This window comes from Schistocerca gregaria, chromosome 6, assembly GCF_023897955.1.
Source record: "Schistocerca gregaria isolate iqSchGreg1 chromosome 6, iqSchGreg1.2, whole genome shotgun sequence".
NCBI lineage: Eukaryota > Metazoa > Arthropoda > Insecta > Orthoptera > Acrididae > Schistocerca > Schistocerca gregaria.
In genome coordinates, this window is record NC_064925.1 from 283,012,646 (window position 1) to 283,039,544 (window position 26,899).

The following is a 26,899-nucleotide window of genomic DNA, read 5'->3' on the forward strand; positions in this document are numbered from 1 at the left end:
GCAATATTGGCTTAGGTATTACTAATAGTGCTTATTACTCTGTTGACTTTCCCACTTCGCCAACACAAGTTGCAACCCTCTGCCACAAAAAGGCTCTGAACTGTAGCACATAACATGGTGGTGTGTAATGTAACTATGTCAGTGTCTGAGCAACAGAGTTTCAAATGCGATCAGAACGTCCACACATGGAGCAGCCCCTCCTTCAGCATGACAATGCCAGGCCACACGCAAGTACTGCGGCATCTGAAACAATCCGATACCTTGGACTCACTGTCATTTATCATCCTTCATAGTCTCGACTTGGACCCATTAAGGATGTCGCTTAGATAGTGATGATGCAGTGCAAGCAGAGTTGAGGTTGTGGCCCCATCAATAAAGTCAAACATTCTACAGTGATGAGATCAACAAACTGGTCTCTCATTGGGAGAAATGTGTTCATCGACAAGGTGGGAATGGTGAGATATAAATATATAGCCTTGAAGAATAAAGATGTAGAATTTTAATAATGTTTGTTTCATTTAAAAAGCTGTAAGGTTTTTCACAAAATTCTGAGGCGTTACTTTTCAGCACATCCTCTTAATTCAGAAGAGCTGGTGCTGCAAGGAAGGAGATGGCACAAGTGGTAAAGTAGCCACTGAACTCCAGTACTTTATGCTAAACAGCACGTTCCACCACTACACTGTCAACTCAGTTCTTTGCCACAGTTTGACAAGGGCACTCATTCTGATGGACAGCTGGTTGGTAGTCATGTTTACAGTCTGCCTCATTTGGGATAAGCCTGTGACATGACTGGATTAGGAAGTGCTGTGTGGGTGAATTTGACAGGTCTTTCAGAAGGATACAACCCTTGTGGCAAGGGATTGTGAGGAGGAGTGGTATAGGGATTGGCCAGGATGTTGTGTAGGTTCGATGGGCACTGCTTTAGGAAGAATAAGAAGAATCATGAGTAGAGTGCCTTTCATTTTCAGGCAGGTAATCAAAATCCTGGGATGGATATGGTTTAGTTGTTCCATTCCAGGGTGATATTGAGTGATGAGTGGGACACTCCTTTGCAGCTAATTCTTGGAGGTGGCAGGGGTGTGTGAGCGATATGCCATGGGAAATCTATTTATGGACTAGGTTTAGAGGGTAGTACCTGTCCGGAAAGGCCTTTGTGAGACCTACAGCATGGTGGGCAGTGGAATTCTCTTCACTGCTGATACACTGTTTGCAGGTGCCCAGGCTGTCCTTGGGGTGAAATTCTCAGCCCTGCATTCAGATCATGAAGATATCATCAATGAACCAGAAACAAACAAGAGGTGTGGGTGGCTAGGAAGGCTTCCTCTAGATGGTGAGTACACATTTTCGCACAAGAGGGTGCCCATGACTGTGCCACTGATTTGTTTGTATACTGTCCTCTCAAAAGCGGGAGCACTGCATGTGAGGCTATAGTTAGTAAGGAGTATAAGGAATGAGGTAATGGGTCTGGGAATCCAAAGGATAACGGGAGCAGTAAATTACTTACATTCTGCCTGAACTTTCCACACGATGAAAATAGATTCAGATTGTGCAACTATGCATTGATGTCAGCTGTCTGCAACACATGAAAATGTATGCCTGACCAGGATTCAAACCTTGAAGTGAGTGGTTGCTTTAACCACCCGGCTATCCAAGCACATCTCCAGGACCGATTGAAACTTCTATACACCAGATGTCATCATGATTCCACACTATTTTTACTTGTTTTCTCATGCTATAAGTGCACCGAAACAACACTGTCAGTTGGAAATTCACTAATTCTTTTTATATTGCACAACTGTCACAAGATGTGTCAGATAGTAAGTGTTTAATAGTGTGGAAAATAGCTTTTGTTGCTTGGCTGCAGTAAGAGGTCAGAATAACATCCAATTTCCGTATATATAAACAAAGTATAGTGCTTCCCTGCTTTCATTCTTGTCTTTCTTGTAGATTAGTTATCTTGATCATATATTTTCATAAATGAATGTGTCTGTACACAGAGTGGACATTGGTAGAGCTCCTGTCCTAATCACAATGCTTGCAGTACCTCATGATGATTACCAGCTATCTTATCAATTAATTAAGTTTCTCCCCCATTTGGGACCACAGTGTTCTCAAATGTGCAGCAGCTGCTGCACCAGTATGTCTGGTTAATACTGCTGCCACACGTTTGTGATGCTGCTGTACCACTTGAAATGGCCACAGTATCATTTGGGGCAGCAGCTCTCCCAAAGAAGATATGTCTGCTGTCTAGCATGTAGGAGCAGACAGGTTAATATTCATGAGAGCAGCTTTCCCAAAAGGATGAGAGAACTCACGTTAAGTAGTAAGTATGTCTTGGTAACTGTGGTTAGCAAAGCTGCTGTGCAAACATTCTCTCAGTGTAAATGAGGTGCTGAGAACAATAAGGGCCTAAAGCACACCATCATCTATTTTGAGACTGTAGCATGTATGCATGCCCCTGGCACGTGTTGATTTTATAATGAACCAGCCCCCCCCCCCCCCCCCTCCCCAATACCTATAGGTGCACGATGTTTATCTGAACATTAACGAGAAACTGCCTCACTGATTTCGCCGATATTCATTTCCATGTGGGCCCAAAGCGTAAATTTGTTGCTCTGCAGTGCTCAATTGTTTTCTAGTATTGCTAATGGAATTTAGTGCCTATGTCTTGGATCTAGTAGTAATAGGGCATCAAGCCTTAGATTGTGATAAATGATAATGATGGTGATATGATGACCATGAAGTGTTGGAATAGGTCATAACTATTTATCTGTAATTATATCTGATTCTAGTTTCACATTAATGACAAATTTTACAACTTTCAAAAGACACTACTGCCACTAAACTATACATGGACTTATGTGCATAAACATTAATAATAATCTAATCCTATACATTAATTGATATTTTATTATATAAAGTGGGTAGATTATTTTTTCTTAGCAAATCTAATATGTTTAGACTTGGTTAAAAAAAAAAACAATTCAGACCTATGAGACTTGTGGTTTGTCTGTGAATCTGTTTTTCACATACATATTTTTCTCAAAACTATGTGTTTGTCTTTTGGGCCCTTATGGTTCTCAGTGCCTCATATGTATTCTTTCACATCCAGAGTGCTTATTTTACACACTGAATTTCTTCAGTGGTCACAACTACCCCCCATACCTATACTAACCACTGATCCTGAATGCTACTCCTGATATGTACGTACACTGATGAGCCGAAACATTATGACCACCTACTTAAAAGTGAATTGGTTCTCTTCTGGAACGCAATCCAGCAGTGATTCTGCAAGGCATCGATTCAACAAGTACTTGATAGGCTTCAAGAGTTTTGAGGCACCAGATCCCCAAGTACAAATCACACACTCCACGAAATTATGGGTGGTTCATTTGTGGGCATGGAGCGGGTTCCCAAAAGCCTCCCAATTTGGTTTCATCAGCTGCAGATAGGCCGAATTTGATGGCCAAGACATCAAAGTGAGTTTGTTATTATGCTAGTCAAACCATTGCAGCACAATTCTGGCCCTGTGACACAGACAGTTGTCCTCCTGAAGATGCCCTCACTGTTGAGGAAGATATCAAGCATAAGGGGTTGCAGGTAGTCCCTAATAATGTTCACATAATCCACAGCCTTAAAGTGCCTTCACTTACTACTGCAGTCCCACGGAAGTCAAGGTGAAAAGTCCCCCATAGTACTGCTCCCACCGGCCTGCGTCTTCAGCGCGTTACATGTTTTGAGCAGCCATCTGCCTGGATGATGGCATATCTGGACACAAGCAGCGATCTGGTTTAGCGATAAACAGGATTCATCCAACTAGGCAACAAAATTCCACTTATCCGCGGTCCAATCTCAATTATACCAAGCCCAGCTCTGTTAGACTGGTGGTGGTGATGACGATGATGATGAAAATGATGGATCAACATGGGAACACACAGGGGTTCTCTGTAGAGAATGTCATGTTCAACACCATGTGCTAAACTGAGTGCTACAGAAGACCTGTGCCTGCACCAGCACTGTACTTTGGTATCAGAGATACCACAGATCACTGCCTATCCTGATTTACAGAGTGGGCAAGTCTCCGGTCCATATGTTCTGTGATGAAGTATGGATGTCCAACTTCTTGTTGCCTACTTGCAGTTTCAGCATTCTTCAACCACTTTCCATATGTGACAACCAGTTTGGCATTTCTGCAATGCTTGTTCCCAAGCACTGGGGCACAACAATCTGATTTTTGTAAAAGTTGTTTAAGTCAGTATCAGCACTAGAAAGTGTCCCCTACTCCACTTTACTGTTCTGTTTCTGCTCCACTCATATATTTCTCTTACTCCATCAAGTATGCTCACTGCCACCAGGCAGCATACAACTTGATAGAGGACAGTGGTCTTATTTTGGCTCATTAATGTAGCTAAGTAGTCAAACTGTGACACAAAAGTACATAGGTTCCATATCACACTAAAGTGATAATGAATATTACATTCATGTTGACAAAGCCAGGTCAAATGGTTACAGCTCTGTTAGACTCAAATGGTCGTTTCTGCATTACACTTAGAACCACTTTTAATTTCCAGCATCTTCTTTGAAAGCCACACTTTGTCAGATGTGGGCTGGCAGCTGACACTTTCAAACTTAAGATGACAAATCCAATTAGCTTTTTGTGGTTTCTACACTGTATCGTTCTTTATCTCTATGCTGGGAGCTCACCACATGAACTACTCCATGTGCTTGACAGTGATTTGCAGCTTTGAAGCAGCCTAATACTTCTTTCAGTAAGTTGAAATTTTGCATTTGCATCAATATACTAGGACAAATGTGCCTTAAATTCAGCAATTTCTGGGGAAACAGACAGACCCCATACTTGTATATGGTACCAAATGAGATTTTGCACTACTGATTCAAAGTAACTGCTAAATTTGTGACAACTTGTTGTTATTAAAGCCCCCTTTTCTTAAAGGCTGTCGTACCTGTAATAATTATCAACACATTTATTACTATAACAAAACTGGTTGTAGTATTTTTCTGTATTATCTTAATCATAAAAGCAAGCTCCTCTTAACAAAATTAGTCACACACAACAGACAGCCTTCTTAAAAAAATATTCCATCAAAGTTACCTTCTTCACTCTTCAGGAGCTGCAGTTTAAGTTTTACTATTTCTGCCTCAGCACGCAGTTTCATACTTTCCACAACTGCTTTCTCACGTTCAGTGGCTGCGACTTCTTCACTTGCTGCAATGTACCTTGCCATAATATCTTCACATCGTTCCCACACCTGTTTTGTCTTCTCTCTAAAGGAAAGAAACAGAATTCAAAAAATGGTTCAAATGGCTCTGAGCACTATGGTACTTGACTTCTAAGGTCATCATTCCCCTAGAACTTAGAACTACTCAAATCTAACTAACCTAAGGACATCACACACATCCATACCCGAGGCAGGATTCAAACCTGCGACCACAGCGGTCACGCAGTTCCAGACTGTAACGCATAGAACCGTTCGGCCACTCCAGCCGGCAAAAAGAATTCAGTAGCACAATCTGCAGAGGATGTTTTCTTTCAAAATGAGGGTATACTCACAAAAGCTATAATTACACAATGACAAGGAGGACGCCAACCAGTGAAACACTAAGCCTCATGGAACATGATTACGAAGGACAAAGGAAAGCATCAGAGGATGAAACACCACAAACCAGTATGGAAGTTCTACTAACAGACTGGTTACAGAGGAGAAATGTAAAATAATTACTACAAACAACATCTTTCTGAAACAGCTTCCCTCTGAAGTTCTGAGAAAAACCACACTTCCCAAATGAATTACACCAGTCCTAAATAGTAGATAATGAATATGTTATTAGATTTCATCTCTTAAACAATTTGTTTTCAATGGTGAAATCTGTCATAATACCCCCCCCCCCCCCCCCCTTCCTCCACTAAGGAAAGTGTAATGAAACGGTGTAATAAAATAATAAGCACTATGTGAAATAAATTATACTGAGTAAAAGTAGGATGATTAGACTGATTAAAAGTAGGATGACAGTATTCAAGAATAAGACTATTACACACAAAGCTGGCGAAATTCAAATTTTACCACTGTTTAATGTCACTGGTGCCCATAGCTGTTGCTATATGCAGTTTACAAGTCTGTTGTTCTCAAGATTTATTTTACTCCCTGAACAGAAAAGTACAAATAAAGATGTTCCATAATTAAATGGTGTGCCTGTTACTTCCAAACCACAACACTGGGCGCAGGTTACGCAATTGGTAAAAGCAACATTTTTCACACACAGAAAGTGTAGAAATAAACTCATTAATGTGACGACTATGGCACACGTGACCACTGTATACAGAGTTCGACCAGAAATGCTGTCATAAAATAATTACAATACTTAGAGAATACAAGTTTAAACATACAAGTACTCTTCAAAAATTACACATGGGGATATCTATCTGGAAAAGTAATGCAACTTGTAGTAGGTGGTGAAGGTGAAATGCTTGCTACGGCAGAAGCTGCATACAAAGCATGGCTAGCGGCAGATAAAATGGCAAAAGAAACCTTGATTTTTTTTTTAAATCAATCAGGCAGATCTGAAGCAAGTAAAGAACTGCACTATGTCACATGAAGTATAGCCTAGACTAAAATCAATCTATGTGTCTGAAGGATCTGCTGACTAAGCAAAGCTGCTCAAATGCCTCACATTTCACAAAATGCAACCCACTGATGATGTAACAATATCTTACTGAATTCTTCAATGCTGTGAACAAGTTACAAGCAATCACTGGCAATGTATTGTCAATAATGCTGCTCTACGGACACTTATGACAATTTTAAATGTGCTATTGAATCCTGGTACCCTCTACCAGATATCAAGACACTAAAATTAAAATATCTTGGAAGAACATACTGCAAGGATCCACAAAGACAGTGAAAATGTAAGTGCTGCAATGTTTGTTAAACAAGGTAAGCATTTTGTGAACAAATTAAAAAGTCCTGTTAGCCACAGTGATAAATGGTAATAAAAAAAAAGGTCAGCATACAAATGCAGCTTTTGTAACAAGGGCACGAATAAGACTTCCCGTTACAGGTTTGAAATTCAGTTACGTCTATCTCACTAGATACACTGTGTGTCATGAAGGAAAAACTCATTTCCTTCATCCACAAAGAAAGGGACTCAAATGAACTTCTGGATATCAGTGGACCAGTAAGAGATATATCTTCAGAGGGTGGGATTAGCAATGTCTAACAGTTCCATACAAATTGCAGCAGAATGGTGTTGCTGAATGAAAGAACTGTTCAGTGGGTGACGTGTTGCTTGAGTCACATCAACCATCATCATTTTAGCCTGAAGCTGTCAACACAGCTAACTACATTTGAAATTGTCGTTTAATTCAAGGACCATGCAATGGAACTCTGTATCCAAGTGGCTGAAGAGAAAACCTGATGTATCTAATGTTCATACATTTGGTCAAAACATTGCCATCCTAGATAAATTGCCTTGAGGGTCGCACTTTCCTTTCTTTGGCAAGGAAGAGATTTTTGTAGGCTATTGTAACTGTTCAAAATCCTACTGTGTGTGGGTACAAGAAATTACGCGATTCTCTTGATAATCAATGTGAGGTTCCTTGATCATGACAGTTTTGAGCCCCAGCAAAATTATGTAAACTCCAACAAAGACGAGCCAGTTCATCACCAAAGAGAAGGTATCAACATCAATTCCAGGAGTGGGTATTTCAGTGATGATACAAACAATGAATCCAAGTTGTCATCACAACAAACCATTCTACGGCTTTGAAGAAGAAGTTATTCTGCCATCAAGCAATGCTGTTAACATGGCGTCAAGATGGAGAGATGGCACACCAAAGCTAGTGCAAACACGAAACAAGTGTTTCCAAATAAGTCAAACAGACTTCCAATCACTGTAGGACATGAATTCACCCCTGATAATGACTTCTGTGACGATGACAATAATTCTTCAATCGTCACACCTGCTCAATAGTTTGAGCCAGGTGTAGCCTCATCAGATGTTTCAAACCATGATAATTTCATAGCAAATGCAACAGCGGTCAACATCAATGATTCATTACTTGTTCCGAATCACCAAGAGTGCTTTACGCTATGTAAGATGAAATCAGGTCAACTATGCTACATGGGACATCACAGACAGACCAATGAATGAAAGGGTAATTGACTCTAGAATTGTTTTGAGGAAGAAATACAATAGTGATGGATCTTTGCTGAGGAGATGAGTAAGAATAAATGCATAAGGATTTCATCAACAACCTTGAGTTGACTATGTGGAAATGGTCTCTCCAATTGCAAGAATCTAATACTTAGGACTACACATAGCTCTGCCAGTCAAGCTTAACTTGTATGTCTCCCAACTGGATACCATCACTGCATTTCTCTTGGTAAAATTGACACAGAAATATTCATTGAAAAGCTAGATATACTGGGTGAATTCTTACAAAACAGGAGAGGCGAAGAGAAAGAAAATCATATAGTCAAGGCGGCAAGTGACACGTTCCAAACATTGAAATCCAGTGATACAGTGTGCAAACTAAGAAAAGCTATTTATAAGCAGCACCAAGCTGGCCAACAGTGGTGAGAAGTTGAATGTAAATCTTACATTAACTTCATCAAACCCACAAATTCTGGTCCACACATATCTGTAAACAGTGTATGAAAACTGTCTAGTCTTCATACTCACTTTAGTAGATGACACTTGTTTCAGCAGGTGCAGAAATAACAAAACAAATTAAGGATGAATCACCTGTCATATTTGACGTCAAGGATCATGGTGTCAGAACTGGATGGGGCATTGATGTTCACTGCCATCAGTACTCAAACCACACATGCTATGCAGTCAGTAAGCTAAACTAGTGCAGTAACAGCCATGGTTTTGTTCACTGGTAAGCACCTAAGCGAATACTTATATTCTTCAAAGTAACTGACCTACATCAAGTGCAACAAAGGAATCTTCAGGTTCATGGAGGCTGTTTGACGAGTTCTGATGGAAGGCTACAAGGTTCATCAGCAATCTCATGGTGTTCACACAAGAAGAGAGCTGCTGGTCCAACAGAATACATGATGACAAATGCCCAAAGGCTCTTCCTGCACTGAAGCACGGTAATGTGTTTAAGTACTTTGACTTCAATCCTAGAACCATAAACTTAACAGTTTATAATTGTTTGTAAAGCTTGAGGAAGTATGCTGAGCTTCAAATTCTACTGACAGATAATTGTTAGTATACATACATGTCACTACGTGCACGTTTTCAGATCTGTTGTTCCCAGTTTTATGTTATCCTCCATACAGGAAACTACAAATAAAGTTGTAGATTAATTAAATTAGGTGTGATTCCTGTATTTTGAAACTACAACCCAACATAAACAAATGTTCAGAACACATTAATTAAAAGAAAGATGTTCGACTCTGAAATGCATAAAAAAAAACTGCGCGCAACTGGAGCCCATAATTTTTCCATTCTTTGGTCACAAGTAAAGGGTCATCCAAGTAAACAGCCACCTTCTGGATGCAGCTTCTTATTTCAAGCTGTTTTAACTCCTCCCCCTGGGTTGTCAGCGAAACAGCCCTATGTTGCTATCCTTGCAGCATGTACAGTTGTGTACACACAGTTCTAGATATTCATAACTTAAATGATCAGCCAGTCAAAGACTGGCACTTACAAGATGATCTCTTCAATTTTCTTCAAGCTTATACTGCTGAGGTCAGCGCCTAGAAACCAATTTCCTAAAGCAGTAGGCACACTTCTCCAAAAAACTTAAAAAGGCCTTTGCAAGCAAAGATTTTTTAGCGTTGTTAAGAATAAAAATGTAGAATATTTTATACTTTTTACCAGATCTTTTTATTTTCCCCTTATAAAACCTACATATCTTCCTAAGAAACGAACTTTTCATTCTAAACTATGCAATGCTACTATTAACAATGTGGTATCTACAAATTTAATTGTCCCCCAAAACATGGTGAAATTATCTTACCCACCAGCAGCTGGGAGCATAAAGTAAAACTCTAGTAGTCAAAAAGTCCCTAGTTCTTCATCTTTCACCACCACCACCACCACCATTCATCAAACGGGAATGTTAGTAACAAATATTGAATATCAGTTTTTAAATAAAAAAAATTAATTTTAATTGTAAATTAAAATTTTATGCTGAAATGTGAAATTCTTTACTCTCAAATCTAAAAATATATAAATCAACAACAGTGTTCAATCTCTAGAAACAGGAAACTTATTTTCTATATTAAAAACAAAGATTCCAAGACCTACCAAGCGGGAAAGTGCCGGCAGACAGGCACAATGAACAAAACACCCAAACACACACACAGAATTACTAGCTTTCGCAACCGATGGTTGCTTCTTCAGGAAAGAGGGAAGGAGAGGGAAAGACGAAAGGATGTGGGTTTTAAGGGAGAGGGTAAGGAAACTTATTTTCTATTTGATGTTTGGCATTTTTGTACTAAATTAAATTTCTTGTGAATGCTCTCATTTTCATATAATTAATAACTAAAAACAAAAAGGTTTTGTTAATATTTACCTTTGTTAATAAATATGGAAATGAACTGAAAGTCGAAATAGGTTGCTTCTGGTGATAACTGAACCAGTAATTTCCCAATTAGAAGATATTAAAATGTGTGAAATTGTTTGAAAAACAGTGTTTGGAATTCTTCAAACACAATTTTTCCCTGGTCTCTTGTTAATGAATTCACAGCTTCAACAATGCAATGTTGCAGGCTTTCAAGAGTGTTAGGCACAGGGGACAAAAACATGGTCTTTTATATAACCCCACAGATAAAAATTACAAGATGTGAAGTCTCAGGAGCTGGAAGGCCACTGGCTATGAATTTCGCATTCCGCTCTTCCTCTTCCAATTCAACATCCTGGAACGGTGTCCTACAGGTAACATCTGGCGTGCTTATACTTTGTATAGTCTGGGCATCATCTTTCTAATATCACATCATCAGCATACCGTTCTCATCAATTTTAGTTTTTTTATGCTTAAGGTTAGTACTGTTTAAAGGTGAGCATGACTACAATAATTGTCGTAGGTTTTTAAAGAAAACTTTATAAATCTGTCTCTTACCCAAAATCTTGCCTTAAATCTGTTAATTCATCAATGAATTAATTAATGATGAATATATAAATAAATTCCTCTTCCCTCTTTTTGCAGTGTAATACTAGGCTCGCTGTTGAGTGATAAATTTGACTTGGACCTTTGTTCACAGAAGCTCAGAAACCATAAACAAGAGCTTCACCAGAAAATGTGACCTCATAGGTATCTCTAACTCTTTGAGAGATAGATTATACATTTCCAACTCGATATCTATATAAGCCAACAATTATGATATCTACATTTAGCCATATACAACTCCGTTCTCCACCCAGCTCAGCACAGTGAAGGCCAACAACTACCTGTTAAAACATTGAAGTATGTTTGATAATATTCTTGCAATTCTATTCTTTTACTTCTACAAAATATCTTCAATGGTATAACTATGAAGAAAAAATGTACATAGACATTTTCAGCATTGCAGAAAGTTTCTAATTCAACTAATGTTAATTTGCATCACAGTTGGCGATTTCTTTTTATTGTTACTGTCTCTGAACATTTTACTTTTGGAGTCTTACTTATAGTAACATGCGAAGTCAATAAAGCGCAGAGCCAGCAACGTCGAATTGGTAGATTTGCAAACGCACAGAAAATCTGAACCTGTTTTCCGAGAATAATCTAGTTCCGTCGGACCAAATTGAGGAGCACATCTCCAAGGTCAAGGAGCATGTCATTACATGAAATTCCAGGATAAAAGTAATAACACACAATAATAAAATGTTTAGAGAGAGAGAGAGAGAGAGAGAGAGAGAGAGAGAGAGAGAGAGAGAGAGAGAGAGAGAGAGAGAGAGAGAGAGAGAGATTCATTTTTAAATAAGTGGTGCATCTTACCTCTCTTCCCTCAATAAATTATCATAAAATCTCCCTGTCTCATCATCTTGACCACGAACAATGGGTCCAGCAGCTTGTTCCTGATCCCATATTTTTTGTGCATCTTCTAGATCCTGGGACAGTTGTAACAATTATTAGGACTTTATTAAACATTTATTTGCACTAATTTGTTTTTCATTTTTACCAGTCTTACTAATTAGAAAGCAACAAAGGAAAGCACTTACATTACCTTTATGCATTGTTTGTATGTAGTGAGTTGCAGTTTTAATTCTTCTGTTGATCTCTGTTCTTTGGCATGTTCTAGCTCTTCAGACATTTTGGCATTTTCTTTCTAAAAATGAAGAACATTCCTTAAGTGCCCTATATTCCACTCAAGCAAAAACAATTAAGAATAATGATAGGTCATTTTATTGTGACAACTGCAAATTCTGAGAAATGTCAACAGTACAGACCATAAGTTTCCGAATCTCAAACACTGTCTGGGAATATGTGTTCTGTAAAGCCATAAGCTGCTCTTTCTGCTTCTTGGCCTCATTTTTCAATTGCTGTCGATTAACTTCAACTTCAGCAAACAGTGAGTTTCCTTTTGATGAATGATTGCCCACCTTTCCCTTGAGCATTTCAAGCTCACCTTTCATTATGAGATTTTCTTCCTGAAGAGCCTGCAGTATAAAATAGAATTATAAGCATGATACTGCAAAGCCTACTCCTAAATGATACAATATTTACAGACTAATAAATTAAACTGAAGCCATCCCACAGTAACTTTACATTCTTACTCTACCTTCATTCTACACACACTAAAAAAATATACAGGGTGAATCACCTGAAGCTTGCACTGCAAGAGAAATGAATATGGCACCCATGGTGCTGTAAACAATGTTTTCAACTTTTTAAACGTTTATAGTATGTGCTCTTCAAATCTTTCTGTTTAAAGGATTTGTAAATGTTCGTCATTTTTGAAGAACATCGTCATTACTGACACATGCATACGAAGTCAAATGTCTGAATTAACTACTCATTCTGTACCAGGGACTGACCCCACCAAGGTCATCCAGAAACGTCGTGCTGGCTCAACAGGGCCCACTTTGCTTTGTTCAGTTACTCCACATTCTGCTGAAGTTCGCCTGGATTCGAAACAAACAAACAAAACAATGTTGTCACCCACAGTTTGTAGGTGGTTCTGGACACTGAAGATGCCTTGCAGAAAATAAAGGTGAAACACATATGGCACTAAAATTGTGTTTTATTTAGTTGCTGTCAGACAGTCCACAATGTGAAAATTATCAATATACAGGTCCTTTGTGGAGAACCCAACAATTGGAAACAATTTTTGAAGACATACTGTAGTACTTCATGCAATATGGGCTGGACAGCCATCAGGTTGCTCTTAGTCTGCAGATGATCACCAACCAGCATCTGTGGAAGATGACCTGTTAGGAGGCCGTGATATTTGTTTGCGTTCAGGCCTGTAAGCTGATTGTTCACTATCCTACACCACATGGGCGATGACGTTCCATCTGCCGAAGCCAATGGGAACTATCAACGTGTTTCAGCGACTGATAAATGTGGCTTCACTGCTAAACAAGATACACGATACATCTAGAGTAGCCTGTCTTAAAGCCCATGTACAGAAATTAACATGATTCTCATAATCTTTTCTATGCACCTCTTGGTGAATAGAGATGTGATAGGGATGGAATCTATGTCAACGGAGAATGCATAGGACACTTGTCTGACATGTAACTTCCTCAGGCAGTTGTGCAGGATCTAATGAGCAGATCAACTGCAACAGTAACAGAATATTAATTTCTCCCTCTTCTGTCATCACTATTTGCTTTTGTTGTCGTCTGGGTGTTACACTATCACTTTCAGTTAACTGGTTGAAGAGGTTGATGAATAATGCTGAGATGGTTGACATCTACTGGGAAGATTAGGATATGAGACACTTAAAGTAGTAAAGGAGTTTTGCTATTTGGGGAGCAAAATAACTGATGATGGTCGAAGTAGAGAGGATATAAAATGTAGACTGGCAATGGCAAGGAAAGCGTTTCTGAAGAAGAGAAATTTGTTAACATCGAGTATAGATTTAAGTGTCAGGAAGCCTTTTCTGAAAGTATTTGTATGGAGTGTAGCCATGTGTGGAAGTGAAACATGGACGATAAATAGTTTGGACAAGAAGAGAATAGAAGCTTTCGAAATGTGGTGCTACAGAAGAATGCTAAAGATTAGATGGGTAGATCACATAACTAATGAGGAAGTATTGAATAGGATTGGGGAGAAGAGATGTTTGTGGCACAACTTGACCAGAAGAAGAGATTGGTTGGTAGGACATGTTCTGAGGCATCAAGGGATCACCAATTTAGTACTGGAGGGCAGCGTGGAGGGTAAAAATAGTAGAGGGAGACCAAGAGATGAATACACTAAGCAGATTCAGAAGGATGTAGGTTGCAGTAGGTACTGGGAGATGAAGAACCTTGCACAGGATAGAGTAGCATGGAGGGCTGCATCAAACCAGTCTCAGGACTGAAGACCACAACAACACATCTTGACAAACACTATACAAGAACAAACTGCTTTCTTCCTACACACTCTATACACCATGAACATGCCATCGTTTTTGGTACTGGTAAATCTCATCATCCACTCAAGACCTACTGCTTGGATTGACTAACTAGCAAGTCACAGTGCACTCAAGGAACATAAAAGCACAAGTAAGTAAACATGACAACTTAGTACCGAAGAACTAGGCAGGTTGAATGGCACCAAAATAGGTAGGTGTGGAAACTTTCCAAAATACAATCTCATAAATGGTTCACACTAGAATCCTGCAACTTACACCACCAACATTCAAATTTACCCCCGCCTTTAGTTTGTTAATGTCAATAGGCATTGTCATATTTAAAAAAGTGTGTCTGCACATAACTTATTTATTACAACCAGTTTACTGGACAACAGTACGAGCCCTGACTACCAATTAATTCTGTGAAAACCACAGATCAATAACACTTTCCACTTCCACAATATTTGCGATGTAAGATTTAGGTGATTCACCCTGCGTATAGAAGCACATAAAGCTGTCACTCTAAAGCAAGTAATTCAGTATAATAATGAACAATTAACATTACCTTAAACAAGTCAAAATAACAATGAGTAATCAAAATATACTCGTGAACCCATGGAAAAAGCAGATAGATATTTAATCCTTAGTTAATGAAAATTACAGAATTTTAATGCTCCAGCAAGGAAAAAAATAAGTTTGACTCTGAAAGATAATTTGATGAAGATTACATGAACAGGCTTCACACAGTTATGTTAAACAAGATTTGTGATAATGTGATGGCTTCTTCATTTCCATTTAACTCACTCTGTCCTAACAGACCAGACCTTTCTGTTGTTCCACAATTAAATATTCTAGAATATTTTCGATTGATAATTTAAAAATACTAGCTCCAAAAGGACAATAGTTCAAAGTTGAGTAGGAATCTGTCACAAACTGATCAAACTGATGAATAACTAATCAATGAAAATCTATTATTTCTGCGAAATTTCCTTGCTTTTATTTGGAAACATGCTTAGTTCAAGACTTACGTAAGCACATCGATCTATTGAGGCACTTATCTAAACTACTATTAAGTACAGTTATGACAATGAAGGAGCTGTAATACTGCTATATCTGATCACCCAATTGTTGGGAACAATTACTGAAATATTTATTGTATTCTGGAAAGATGCTACATATTTACAACATCTTTCTGTTCCTGTACTTCCTTTGCATAAACAGAGTTTACAGCACATCAAAGTGATGAACTTCATTCTAATGTTAAGCAGGGTACCAGGTACAACAGCATCTGTCAACAGTTATTCTCTTGTGGAACCCAAATACTGGTCTTTTCGTAAGATTATTATTACTTTATTGCTATTATTATTATTATTTCTTTCTTATCTCAGACGTTATGTCTGGTAAAAAGTAGAAAGTGACGTGGATCCTGATCAAGCGTGACTTCCTTTTAACTGTACGGTATATGTTATATTGCATTTAGGAACTTTCGGGTAATTGAACATGTATGATCTGTATCCAGTTGTGTTGGTTCCTAGGTTTGTTGCTTGGTAATAACAGAACATGAGGTGTTGATTAACTTCATCTGACCATCTCATCTTCTGTCTTTGTTTTCCTTATAGGGTGGTTGCAGGAAGCATATCCTGCAAAACACCTCTATTTGGATTTAAATCATTTTCCAGTTGGCTAGCAGTGTCGTTACCATTGTGGGCGGGCATAGGGTTCAAGCGTCGTCCCCGACCATGATGGCACTTGTCCAAGGCTTCTTTAGTTGTGTCCTGAATCAACTAATCACACTAAAAGGGGGGTTAGCCCTATTAGTGGTTTGTTCTTTTCGTCGCCTTTTACGACTGGCAGAACATACCGGAGGCCTATTCTTTTCCCGGGCCTCCACGCATTATTTTTATTATTATTATTATTATTATTATTATTATTATTTTACATCCTGGATTTTCCATTGTTTGGTCGATGCGTAACAGTACTCCAAACCTTATTTAAGAAATAAATAAATATTATGTAAATCTTTTTGTATGCAGTCCAGGTACACATTGTAACCCCACACTAAAGAATCACACCACACTGCTACAGCCGAAACAAAACAGCAAAGCCCATTTACTCTTTATCAACAGTTTGTGCCATTTTGTTTTGGCTCCTCTGTGGGGATTCTACTGTAATGTGGAGCAAGGATTACAGAAAGTACCAGACAGCAGATGTGTACCGCAGGGGGGGGGGGGGGGGCACTTTCTTTTTTGTGATAGTTAAATCTGTATAACTACCCCTCATATTACAGCAATGGTCCTAGATACGGTATACAGAACAATTAAGTTGGCACGGGCAGGAACTCTTAGTGACTTTACGGATTCCCATGTTCCAGGTCCGTTTACTAAATCATTTTAGGATTTTTGATGTTTTTCTCTCATATGAAGTAATAATAATAGCAAAACTGTGGCAGCAGAGGATAGGTATTAAATTACAATTACTTTCAGCCTGGTCTGGCGTGTATAACCCTGATTATGATTGGCTGGTTGGTTTGTAGCAATTAACTCGCTGGTGTACATTTTCGCCGCAGTGGACAGTTGTTAATAGTCACTTCTTTGGTGTTTTCTATCAGTCGTGATGCTGCAAATGCACCGAGGGCATAGCACCAGTAGGGAATATCCACTGGAATGGACTGCATACACTTGCACCTCCGGACTGATTGAGAATGTCAAAGAAGCAACATTAAAAATTTTTCACTGAAGTTGACATGTGCACCACAGGGTTAAGGGAATGAACAGTTAAGTCATCAGTCCCCCGTTCAGGAGACAGTCCATCAGGAGTTAGTGATGTCAGCCACAAACTTGATTTGCTTGTGACAGTATGTAGTAGTAGTAACAATGAGATACTTAATGCAAAACTGATATCAGAGATAAAAAAATTTTTAAAAAGAGGTAAATGCATATGGATGGGCCAATCTATGAGGGTTCCCCAGCACTAATCTGTGGTGGAGTACACACCACCCAAATCTTATCCCTTCCCTCCCCCACGACCCATTAAGAGCTAAGACAGAGTGGAAGAAAATAGGCCTGCTAGATAGAATATTCATAACAGTAAAAGTGAGAAGGCTGAAATCATAATAAACATTTGTTGGACAAAGGAATTAATCAGATCAGTACTGAGTAAGGCCAGCCAAGTGGCCTGGAGCTCTGCATGCGACAGGACCTGTCTCTCCCACACGATACCTATGGGCAAATTGCTAAATATAAAAATGCATCCACTCCATCGGAGGAAGCATAAAGCCCTGTTGAACCATTCTTTTGACATCAACAAGTATCGAGGTTAAGGAATCCTTAAGATATCACATTCATTTAAGAAGCACTCCTAAAAAGTAAAAGTGGGTGAAGCAGAAAAAATGGTTACCCACAACCAAATGTAATTAAAACAGAATAAAAGAGGGACAACCATGGCAGCTAGCACAAGAGGTATGATTGAGAGCCCCTCAGTCCCAGAATGTGATAGAAGAAATTCCAACCCAATAACCATGTCCCCACTGCAAAAGCAGTTTAAAATATTACCTCTATGAATAACCAGTTTCTCAAAGGAAACTATCTATCTTAACTGTCCATATATCATCCACCAATGTTAGAGGCAAAGAATCTGGAAAACCATGCTTGGCATATGTAGCCAGGAGAAGGTGGTATACTACCAGAACGTGTGCTACTGTCTAATGCTAAGCAAGCCTTAACACATCAGACAAAATTTAGGCCTAATCTGGCATAACGAATGCAGAAGTGACATGGGATGGTAGATTCGTTCTATGCGGAAAAGAAAAGGGAGCATCATGCTGCCATAGTCTCCTTGATAGTGTAGGGTTTATTAGAGGGGCCCGTGGTCCACCAGAGGTCTATTTTGCACCAACAAATACACACCTGGGATTGTCAATGTGGATACTGTGTGGGTAATTGCTTCTCTAGCCAAACACTCAGACAATTTATTCCCCAGGATATCCACAGCTTGGGCCCCAACAAAAGACAAGTGAGTAGGTAGTACAACTAAGGTCAGAGAGAAGCTCCTCAATAGCACATATACTAAGGAGACGAGAGTAGCATCAATTAAAGGCCCAGCAACTGCTCTTTCAATCACTAAAAATTAGAACACTTGCGTAAAAGATCTGTTTAAAAAAATGTAGGGCTACATGAAATGTATTTGCTATTGCGAATGATCAGATTCTGGCTGTGCAACGCACAATGAAAATTAGTGCCAGACCGGGACTTGAACCCACATTGATGCTTTACATGATCTGTCAGCATAACCGCCTCTGCCATCCGAGCATGCCTCGAGAACCGACACAAATCACCTTACGTGTCCACATGTCTACATACTATACTCTCATACTTACTGTTATTCCCACACAGTGAGAGGCTTGCAATTACTAGCAGTATACTAACATGTAGGGCTCTGTTATTGGCTACCAGATTCACAGTAAAAAAAGCTACCATTCCGGACAGCAAATGATAATCTGGACTCGTGGGAGCTGTTGAAGTGTTTCTCATACCATCCATAGTTTTAGAGTCATCAGTGTAAATGACGATACCACTCCTGTAGAACCAGGAGAAACATAAGTCAAAAGATCTATCAGGTAACTGAAACTTTAGGTCCTTGAAATAAATCACTCCTTTTTCGTTGTCTGGGTACTAACTAGGGGAAGTGTTCAGGAATATATCGGCAACACATTCCAAAAGGGATAGGCAGAGGTCCAGGAAGAGTGTCTTTGCTGTGCAGTCCAACTGGTGATCCAACCCAAAGGCAAGTGTCCCAGGCTCTTCTACTCTCACAAAAATTGATAAGTCAGACGATTAGTAAGTTGTTGTATGGTAATTGTGTATTAGAAATGAAGAAGTAAGATTCACAATTCGGCAAGGACACTGTTAAGCCTGTCAACCATAGTCCTATTGGGGTCACAGTCATGTCTCAGTAACTATGGAGTAGAGTAGTATGATTCTCACTCCAAGGGGCATGGGCTGGGAAGCAGAGAGTGTTAACCTTTGCAGACGAGACAGTGTTTCTCTCTCAGGCAGCTTTTGGGAGCGCCAAGAGTAAGGCAAGATCTCAGATAGTTGCACTCTGCATGTTCAGACCTCCCATGTGGACAGCAACTTACATCTCTCAAGATCTGCTTGGTGTAACTCTGAAACAAGAAAAATTATACCGGCATTGTCAGGAGAGTTGAGACTAATGCTGAGCAGCCATAATGTATCCAGGATTTGTGCCCTATTTCACCGTATTTACACTATCACATCTTGCTAATATATTCTGAGTTACTCATCCACACATGAAATTGTATGTTTCGAGCCATAATTTGTGGCCATGTCATGATTCTGAGCAAAGTAGTCATCTGTTTCACCTCTCACACGAACAGCAAGATAGATAGGAATACAGCAAAGGAAAATTCTTCTCGCCAAACAAAGTTGAAGACTGGGTAGATGAGTCCGAATAACATTCTGATGTTGAATTATGTGATTATGTATCCAATCAAGGCCTATTGCTGTATCATGTGAGGATTCATAAGCCTGAAGCAGTTCCCAGTTGGTAAAAGGTTCAGTATATAATTCAGTGTTACAGAGGTTAAAAGATATGGGGAGGTCTTCAATTTGTCATGTGTGTTCGAAAGGTAACAAGGAAGGAAGACTGGGTTTAACATCCCATCAACATAGAGGTCACTAGAGACTGAATACAAGCTCCTGATTGTCAAGGAAGGGGAAGAAATCTGATGTACCCCATCAAAGGAAACAACCCAGCATTTGCCTGGAGCGATTTAGGAAAATCATGGAAAATTTAAATATGGCTGGCTGGCTGGCTGGCTGCAGATTTGAACCATCGTCGCCCCAGAGAAAGGTAACAAGGCAAGAAGAGGATGACACCACCATTGCAAAGTGGGTTATGAGGTGTTCAGCATGAATTGACGCATTAGAACAAATATCACCGTGATGGATAACACCCAAAACAGCTGATGATCTTTGGTGGCTCAGTATATAACAAAGCTTGGCTCACAACTCAGATGAGGAGGTATATATTCCCAAGGAGAAGCAGCATTCCCAGCATTTGTTCTTACTGCATTTAATTAGGTAGCAAGACTTTGTACAGAGTCACTTAAAATGTGATCAGGATGGTATGTGAAAGATGTCACATGAGACTTTTCACAGCCTTTCTGCAATTCTTAATAGCTGTTACAATCTTTGATACCAGCTGCCAGTGGAGTGAGCCCATAGGAAAGGGGACGGCTGTTTAAGCAACAGGTTAATGCATCAGGGATGCTTCCCACAATCTCATCAAAGGAATCTGACAGAGGGGATGAAGGTGACAGAGGTATAAAACTGCCAGGTGGCTCTTGAGAGAATCCAACATGGCAACTGGTCTATCAGTCAGTGACAAAGAATCCATGCTTAGCACAGAGATCTGGGAGGATAGGCATTACATATGGATGTGGGCTACTGTCTGCAAGGCTCCACAATCACAATGTGGAGTTGGCTCATGACATTACATAACTTGAAACTGGGGGTTAATCTGCTACAGCCAAAACAGAGGTGACAAGACGGTGGATTTCTTCTGGGACGAATATGATCAGGAGCACCATACAGCAGTAGCCTCCTAGATAGTGCATCTACATCTACATCTACACCTACACTTATACTCTGCAAAACACCATGAGGTGCATGGCAAAGGGTATATCCCACTGTGCCAGTTATTAGGGTTTCTTCCTGTTCCATTCATGTATGAAACATGGGAAGAATGATTGTTTAAATGCCTCCATGTGTGAGTAATTATTCTAATCTTATTCTCACAATCCCTATGTGAGCAATATGTAGGGATTGTAGTATTTCCTAGAGCAATCATTTAAAGCCATTTCTTTGAACTTTGTTAATAGACTTTCTCGGGATATAAGTGCCATGTTTGTCAGTTAAGGTTCAACTGCTAATTTGTTAAGTTTATATATGTTACAAGACCATTATTACTGTACTTACTTTCTGCTTTGTATGTTAATGCACTAGGTGTTTGGAGAATTACAATCAGTGTGGCTACCAACAAAAGACCCATAATTCTAACTCGATGCCTCCTATACAATTCCCGTTTGCACTCAGAGTTATTTCCTTTTCATATTGTTTTCTACAGTTTGTAACTTCCTTTCCCTTTTTCTTTCATCCATAACTTGTCATGGATTACATCTAAATCTACACTATTAATTAAAAGGTAACAAAATACAATAAACATGATGACATGTTGTATAAATAAAGCTAGTTTCTTCCTTCCCTTATCACGAAATTATAATCCATGCCTGCTGTAAAATGTAAAGTATTAGAATCAGCATGTCTTACCTCCATTTTTTCATTGGACATATTGCACTCCTCAACTGTCAGAGCCAGTTTTGAACTCAGTTCAGAAATTTTTTCTGAAAGCTCATTTGTTTCACTTGCCAGTAGATTATTTTGTGCATTAAGTTCTTCAGTTCCCTTCTGTAAGTCTGAATAGGCTTTCCAAGCTTCACATTTTTCAGCCTGCAACAAATAATACCAAAATCACACACACACACACACACACACACACACACACACACACACACACACACACACAGAGAGAGAGAGAGAGAGAGAGAGAGAGAGAGAGAGAGAGAGAGAGAGATTTTTTATTTGATTTGCTGCCAATGACCTGTCACATTGATACTAACACAGGTACAGTTTTCACAATATAAAACTGATAAAACTGCACATGTACAGAATGTGAAACTTATTTGATATTTATTATTTTTTAATAAGATTTAACAACGTTGCAGCTTTACATATTTATAGACTTTAAAATAATTAAGATATGGCGAATCTTAATATTGACAATTTATGTATAGAAGACAGGAATTTTGGAAAATAGAGAAGAGGTTAAGACATTATAAACCTGGAAAAAAACTTCTAAAATAACTAGATTCTTGCATTTAAAGAGGAGAAATAAACGATAATAGGAAAGTACACAGATTTGTATTAGAGATCATGCCACCACCTAGCTAGCCTATCTCTGATGCTCAGCAAAGCATCAGACCTGTCACATTCAAGGCAGTGTACAAAATGTATCTAATATTCATTTTATAAATTTATGCATACAGAGGTGTATTTGTATTGTTACATTATTTGTGCATCTTTGGCTTCTTATTTGTGTGTGTGTAACGTGCACAGATCTTTGTGTTGTCGTGTATAGGTAAAGCTGTTTTTTCTAATCATATACCCAACTATTTCATTTTCAGTACAGGCATTACTTTATCTAAGCTTAATAAACAATTACATGATTTAAATTAAATGCATTACACAAGACATTTGTAAATACATTAAAATATTTTATGACAGTTGATCCATTTTTGTGTCCCTTAATTTAGGCTCACCAATTTAGTATTGGAGGGCAGCATGGAGGGTAAAAATCATAGAGGGAGACCAAGAGATGAATACACTAAGCAGATTCAGAAGGATGCAGGTTACACTAGGTACTGGGAGATGAAGATGCTTGCACAGAATAGAGTAGCATGGAGAGCTGCATCAAACCAGTCTCAGGACTGAAGACCACAACAACAATAATTTAAGTTTATCTTACTCTTGTTGTTGTTGTACTCGTCTTCAGTCCAAAGACTGGTCTAACACAGCTCTCCATGCTACTCTATGTTGTGCAAGCCTCTTCATCTCCAAGTACGTACTGCAACCTACATCCTTCTAAATCTGCCAACATATTCATCTCTTGGTCTTCCTCTACGATTTTTACCCCCCATACTTCCTCCAATACTGAACTGGTGATCCCTTGGTCACTCAGTATGTCCTATCAACTGATCTACCCTTTTAGTCTAGTTGTGCCACAAATTTCTTGTTCCACAATTCTATTCAGTACCTCTTCATTAGTTATGTGAACTACCCATCTACTCTTCAGCATTGGAAACCTTAAAGTTTTTATTTCTTCTTTTTTTTTTTCTTTCATTTCCTTTAATCTTGCTCAATGTACAGAATGAATAACATCGTGGAAAGGCTACAACCCTGTCTCACTCCCATGCCCAGTCTTTCTTTAACCTCTCTTCTAAGATATGTCGTAGGGTCAGTACTGTCTTGCATGTTCCTACATTTCTCTAAAAACTGAACTGATGTTCCCTGAAGTCGGCTTCTACCAGTTTTTCCATTTTTCTGTAAGGAAATCATGTTAGTAGTTCACATCCATGACTTACACACTGATAGCTTGGTAATTTTCACACCTGTCAGCAACTAATTTCTTTGGAACTCTAATTATTTCGTTCTCATTGAAGTCTGAAGGCATTTCGCCTCTCTCGTACAACTTGATATCAAATTGAAGTTTCGTCGCAGCTGGCTCTCTGATGTCGTTCTAATAGAGTGTCATCTACTGCAGCTACTCCTGGGTCTTGTTTTGACTTAGATCTTTCAGTGGTGTGTGTGTGTGTGTGTGTGTGTGTGTGTGTGTGTGTGTGTGTGTGTGTGTAAAGAAATGAATGAGGAGAAAATGACAAACTGTTATCACAGACTGAGGAGAAAAGCGACAATCGCTTACTCACTCCCACATCATGAGCGTTGGCCTACACAATCACACATCTGGTCAACCCATATGAAGTGATAAAAAAATTACATGTTGCCTGAAAATTTTTGATTTCAATGATTTTTGTATATGTTAAAATATAGTAAATAATTAGTTCAAAATAGGTTTTAAAATTTTTTCTCTCTAGCCATTTCAGATAGGCGACTATTTTTGTTGAGCTTTGGGGTCATATTTGTGGCTTTACAGACATTTTCGGTAAACTAAATATCTTCAGACTGGGTAATATTACAGGAATGAAACACAAAATTTTGCACATAACATTCTCTTCTACAACTCTCACCTAAAACCAAAAGCCTAAAACTAATTATAGTTAGAGAAAATGGTTACCAAACTTTTAAATCACAATTGAATAAAATACATTTTTCAAGGCTTAAAATTTCAATGAAGGAATAAAGCAACACAGCTAATTTTCTTAACACTATTAGGTACGATACACAACATAACACAGAGTACCAAGTCAAAAAAATAAATAAATAAAAAAGAAGAAGATTACGTTGGGGTTTAATACCTTTGGTAGGGTTAATTTTTAAAAAATCTTAACCCCCCCCCCCCCCCCAATCTTGCATCTCTGTGTTTGTGAACCATAATAATTTCATTGTTGGTATTTGATGCCAAACCAAGATATAATTTTTCATATTTTGCTACATTTCTAGCTTACACAGAAATTAGCTATCCTGCATATTTCATTCGTTTGATTTTTCCCTTAATAAGGCAAGTCTACTTTACATAGTTTTGAAAACAAAGATTCCAAGACTTACCAAGCGGGAAAGCGCCGGCAGACAGGCACATGAACAAAACACACAAACACACACACAGAATTACTAGCTTTCGCAACCGATGGTTGCTTCTTCAGGAAGGAGAGGGAAAGATGAAAGGATGTGGGTTTTAAGGGAGTGGGGAAGGAGTCATTCCAATCCCGGGAGCGGAAAGACTTCCCTTAGGGGAAAAAAAGGACAGGTGTACACTCGCGCACGCGCACGCAGCGCGCGCGCGCACACACACACACACACACACACACACACACACACACACACACACACACACACACACATCCAAGTGTGTGTGTGTGTGTGTGTGTGTGTGTGTGTGTGTGTGTGTGTGTGTGTGTGTGTGTGTGTGTGTGTGCGCGCGCGCGCTGCGCGCGAGCGCGAGTCAAGAAAGTTTGTAAACTCTTGTGCTTTGTAAGCTCTTAGGAATATTCTGAGTACCGCAGAATGTAAGTAGTAGTGGGCATGCCTCTGATGGAAGTAGACTTTTTCTTAGTTTGTCAACAACAATATAATTATTGCTTTTTTTTCATGTGGAAAATGCAATGATGGTGTGATATTTAATAAATAATAAAAAAATTCAAGGAACACACAGGCAAATCTCATCAGTTATTAGTTCAACAAGAACTCGCAACGTTATAAAAATTAAAGCCTCAAGATCCCAAGTGTGGGCATCAGTTGTGATCTGATGACAAAGTTTTGTCTGTTGCAGAAGAAGAAAGAACAATTGTGTATGTATTTGTAATTTTTATGTAAATGAACTTCAATTACTCAATGAAAGAAGACCCGAGAAATGTCCAACGACGTCGGATCAACTGTGACGAGATAATATTAATAATGATGGACTGGATGAATTGAAAGAGGACTTTACAACTACAACGAAGGACATCAGAAATGGTAAGTACAAACTAAATGTGGTGGGTTCTCTCTCTCTCTCTCTCTCTCTCTCTCTCTCTCTCTCTCTCTCTCTCTCTCTCTTTTTTTTTTTGTGGGTGGGGGGGGGGGGGGGGGCGCTCGTGTGATTGCTACGAAAATGAATAAAGATGAGAGTAGTGATGTAGATGTGAAAGTTGTAGGATACAGCACAGACAAATTTGAACCAAGTGAAAGTGTAGAAAGCAAAGAAACTGAAAACTGATATTATGCAGTTGATTTTGGCAAAATTGAGTGCAGCTAATGATCAGTTAACAGAAATGAAAACAGATAACAATAGCAAATTTAGTGCAGTTAAAGGAAATATGAACGGCGGGGGGGGGGGGGGGGGGGGGGGGGGGGGGGGGGGGGGGGGGGGGACAATGAAATGGACAGAGTGCAATACCAAACAGACCAACTTATTAATCAGGTTTTAGAACTGAAAATGAGTTGTCAGAGTGATTAAAAAGTGAGAATGAAAAAGTCGATGTCTTAGAAAATAAATTTATTGTTTTGGAAAATGAGTTAGTTGCACAATCTTTACAACAGGAGAAGAATGTTAATGATGTCATATTTGAACAGAAAGCCGTAGCATAATAAATGGAACAGAACTTTAGCACTTTAGATCAAACAATTTTAAAAGTTGAAAACAGTATGCTAAATAATGTGAATGTTCTAGATAAAAAAAAATTCACAGTTCAGGAAAATTGCATTCACAACAGTCTGTATTCAAACAATGGTATTGTGTGGTCCAACATCCAAGCAAAAGTTTTCCACCAGACAATTTACATCCAGTGGATTTTCTAACCACTGTAGAGAGAGTTTTGTGTCGAGCATGAGCAACAATCACAATATTAAATTTGTTAAAAAGATGTCTTGAAGGAGAAGCTCTGTCATGGGTACGAGGTGCATTCAAGTTCTAAGGCCCCTGATTTTTTTCCTCCGGATTGTAAAGAGATAGAAACATGCGCATTGTTTTAAAATGAGGCCGCGTTCATTGTCAATACGTCCCAGAGATGGCAGCACCGTACGGCAGATGGAATTTTACCGCCAGCAGCGAGAATGAGAATTGTTTTAAATACTTAAAATGGTGACGTTTTC

At 38.9% G+C, this 26,899-nt stretch overlaps 1 protein-coding gene across 5 annotated transcripts in view; it reads right to left on the minus strand.

The window, feature by feature from the left end:
• The window catches only part of LOC126278387 (protein Spindly-like), a 188,767-nt gene that overhangs the window by 21,630 nt on the left and 140,238 nt on the right, over nt 1-26,899 (minus strand). For all 5 annotated transcript variants that reach the window (XM_049978480.1, XM_049978485.1, XM_049978484.1 and 2 more), the window contains 5 exons: nt 21,866-22,045; nt 12,406-12,615; nt 12,183-12,284; nt 11,954-12,066; nt 5,114-5,286 (listed from right to left, as the gene is read on the minus strand). In XM_049978480.1, the coding sequence (XP_049834437.1) occupies nt 5,114-5,286; nt 11,954-12,066; nt 12,183-12,284; nt 12,406-12,615; nt 21,866-22,045 (778 nt within the window). The remainder of the gene's footprint in view (nt 1-5,113; nt 5,287-11,953; nt 12,067-12,182; nt 12,285-12,405; nt 12,616-21,865; nt 22,046-26,899) is intronic.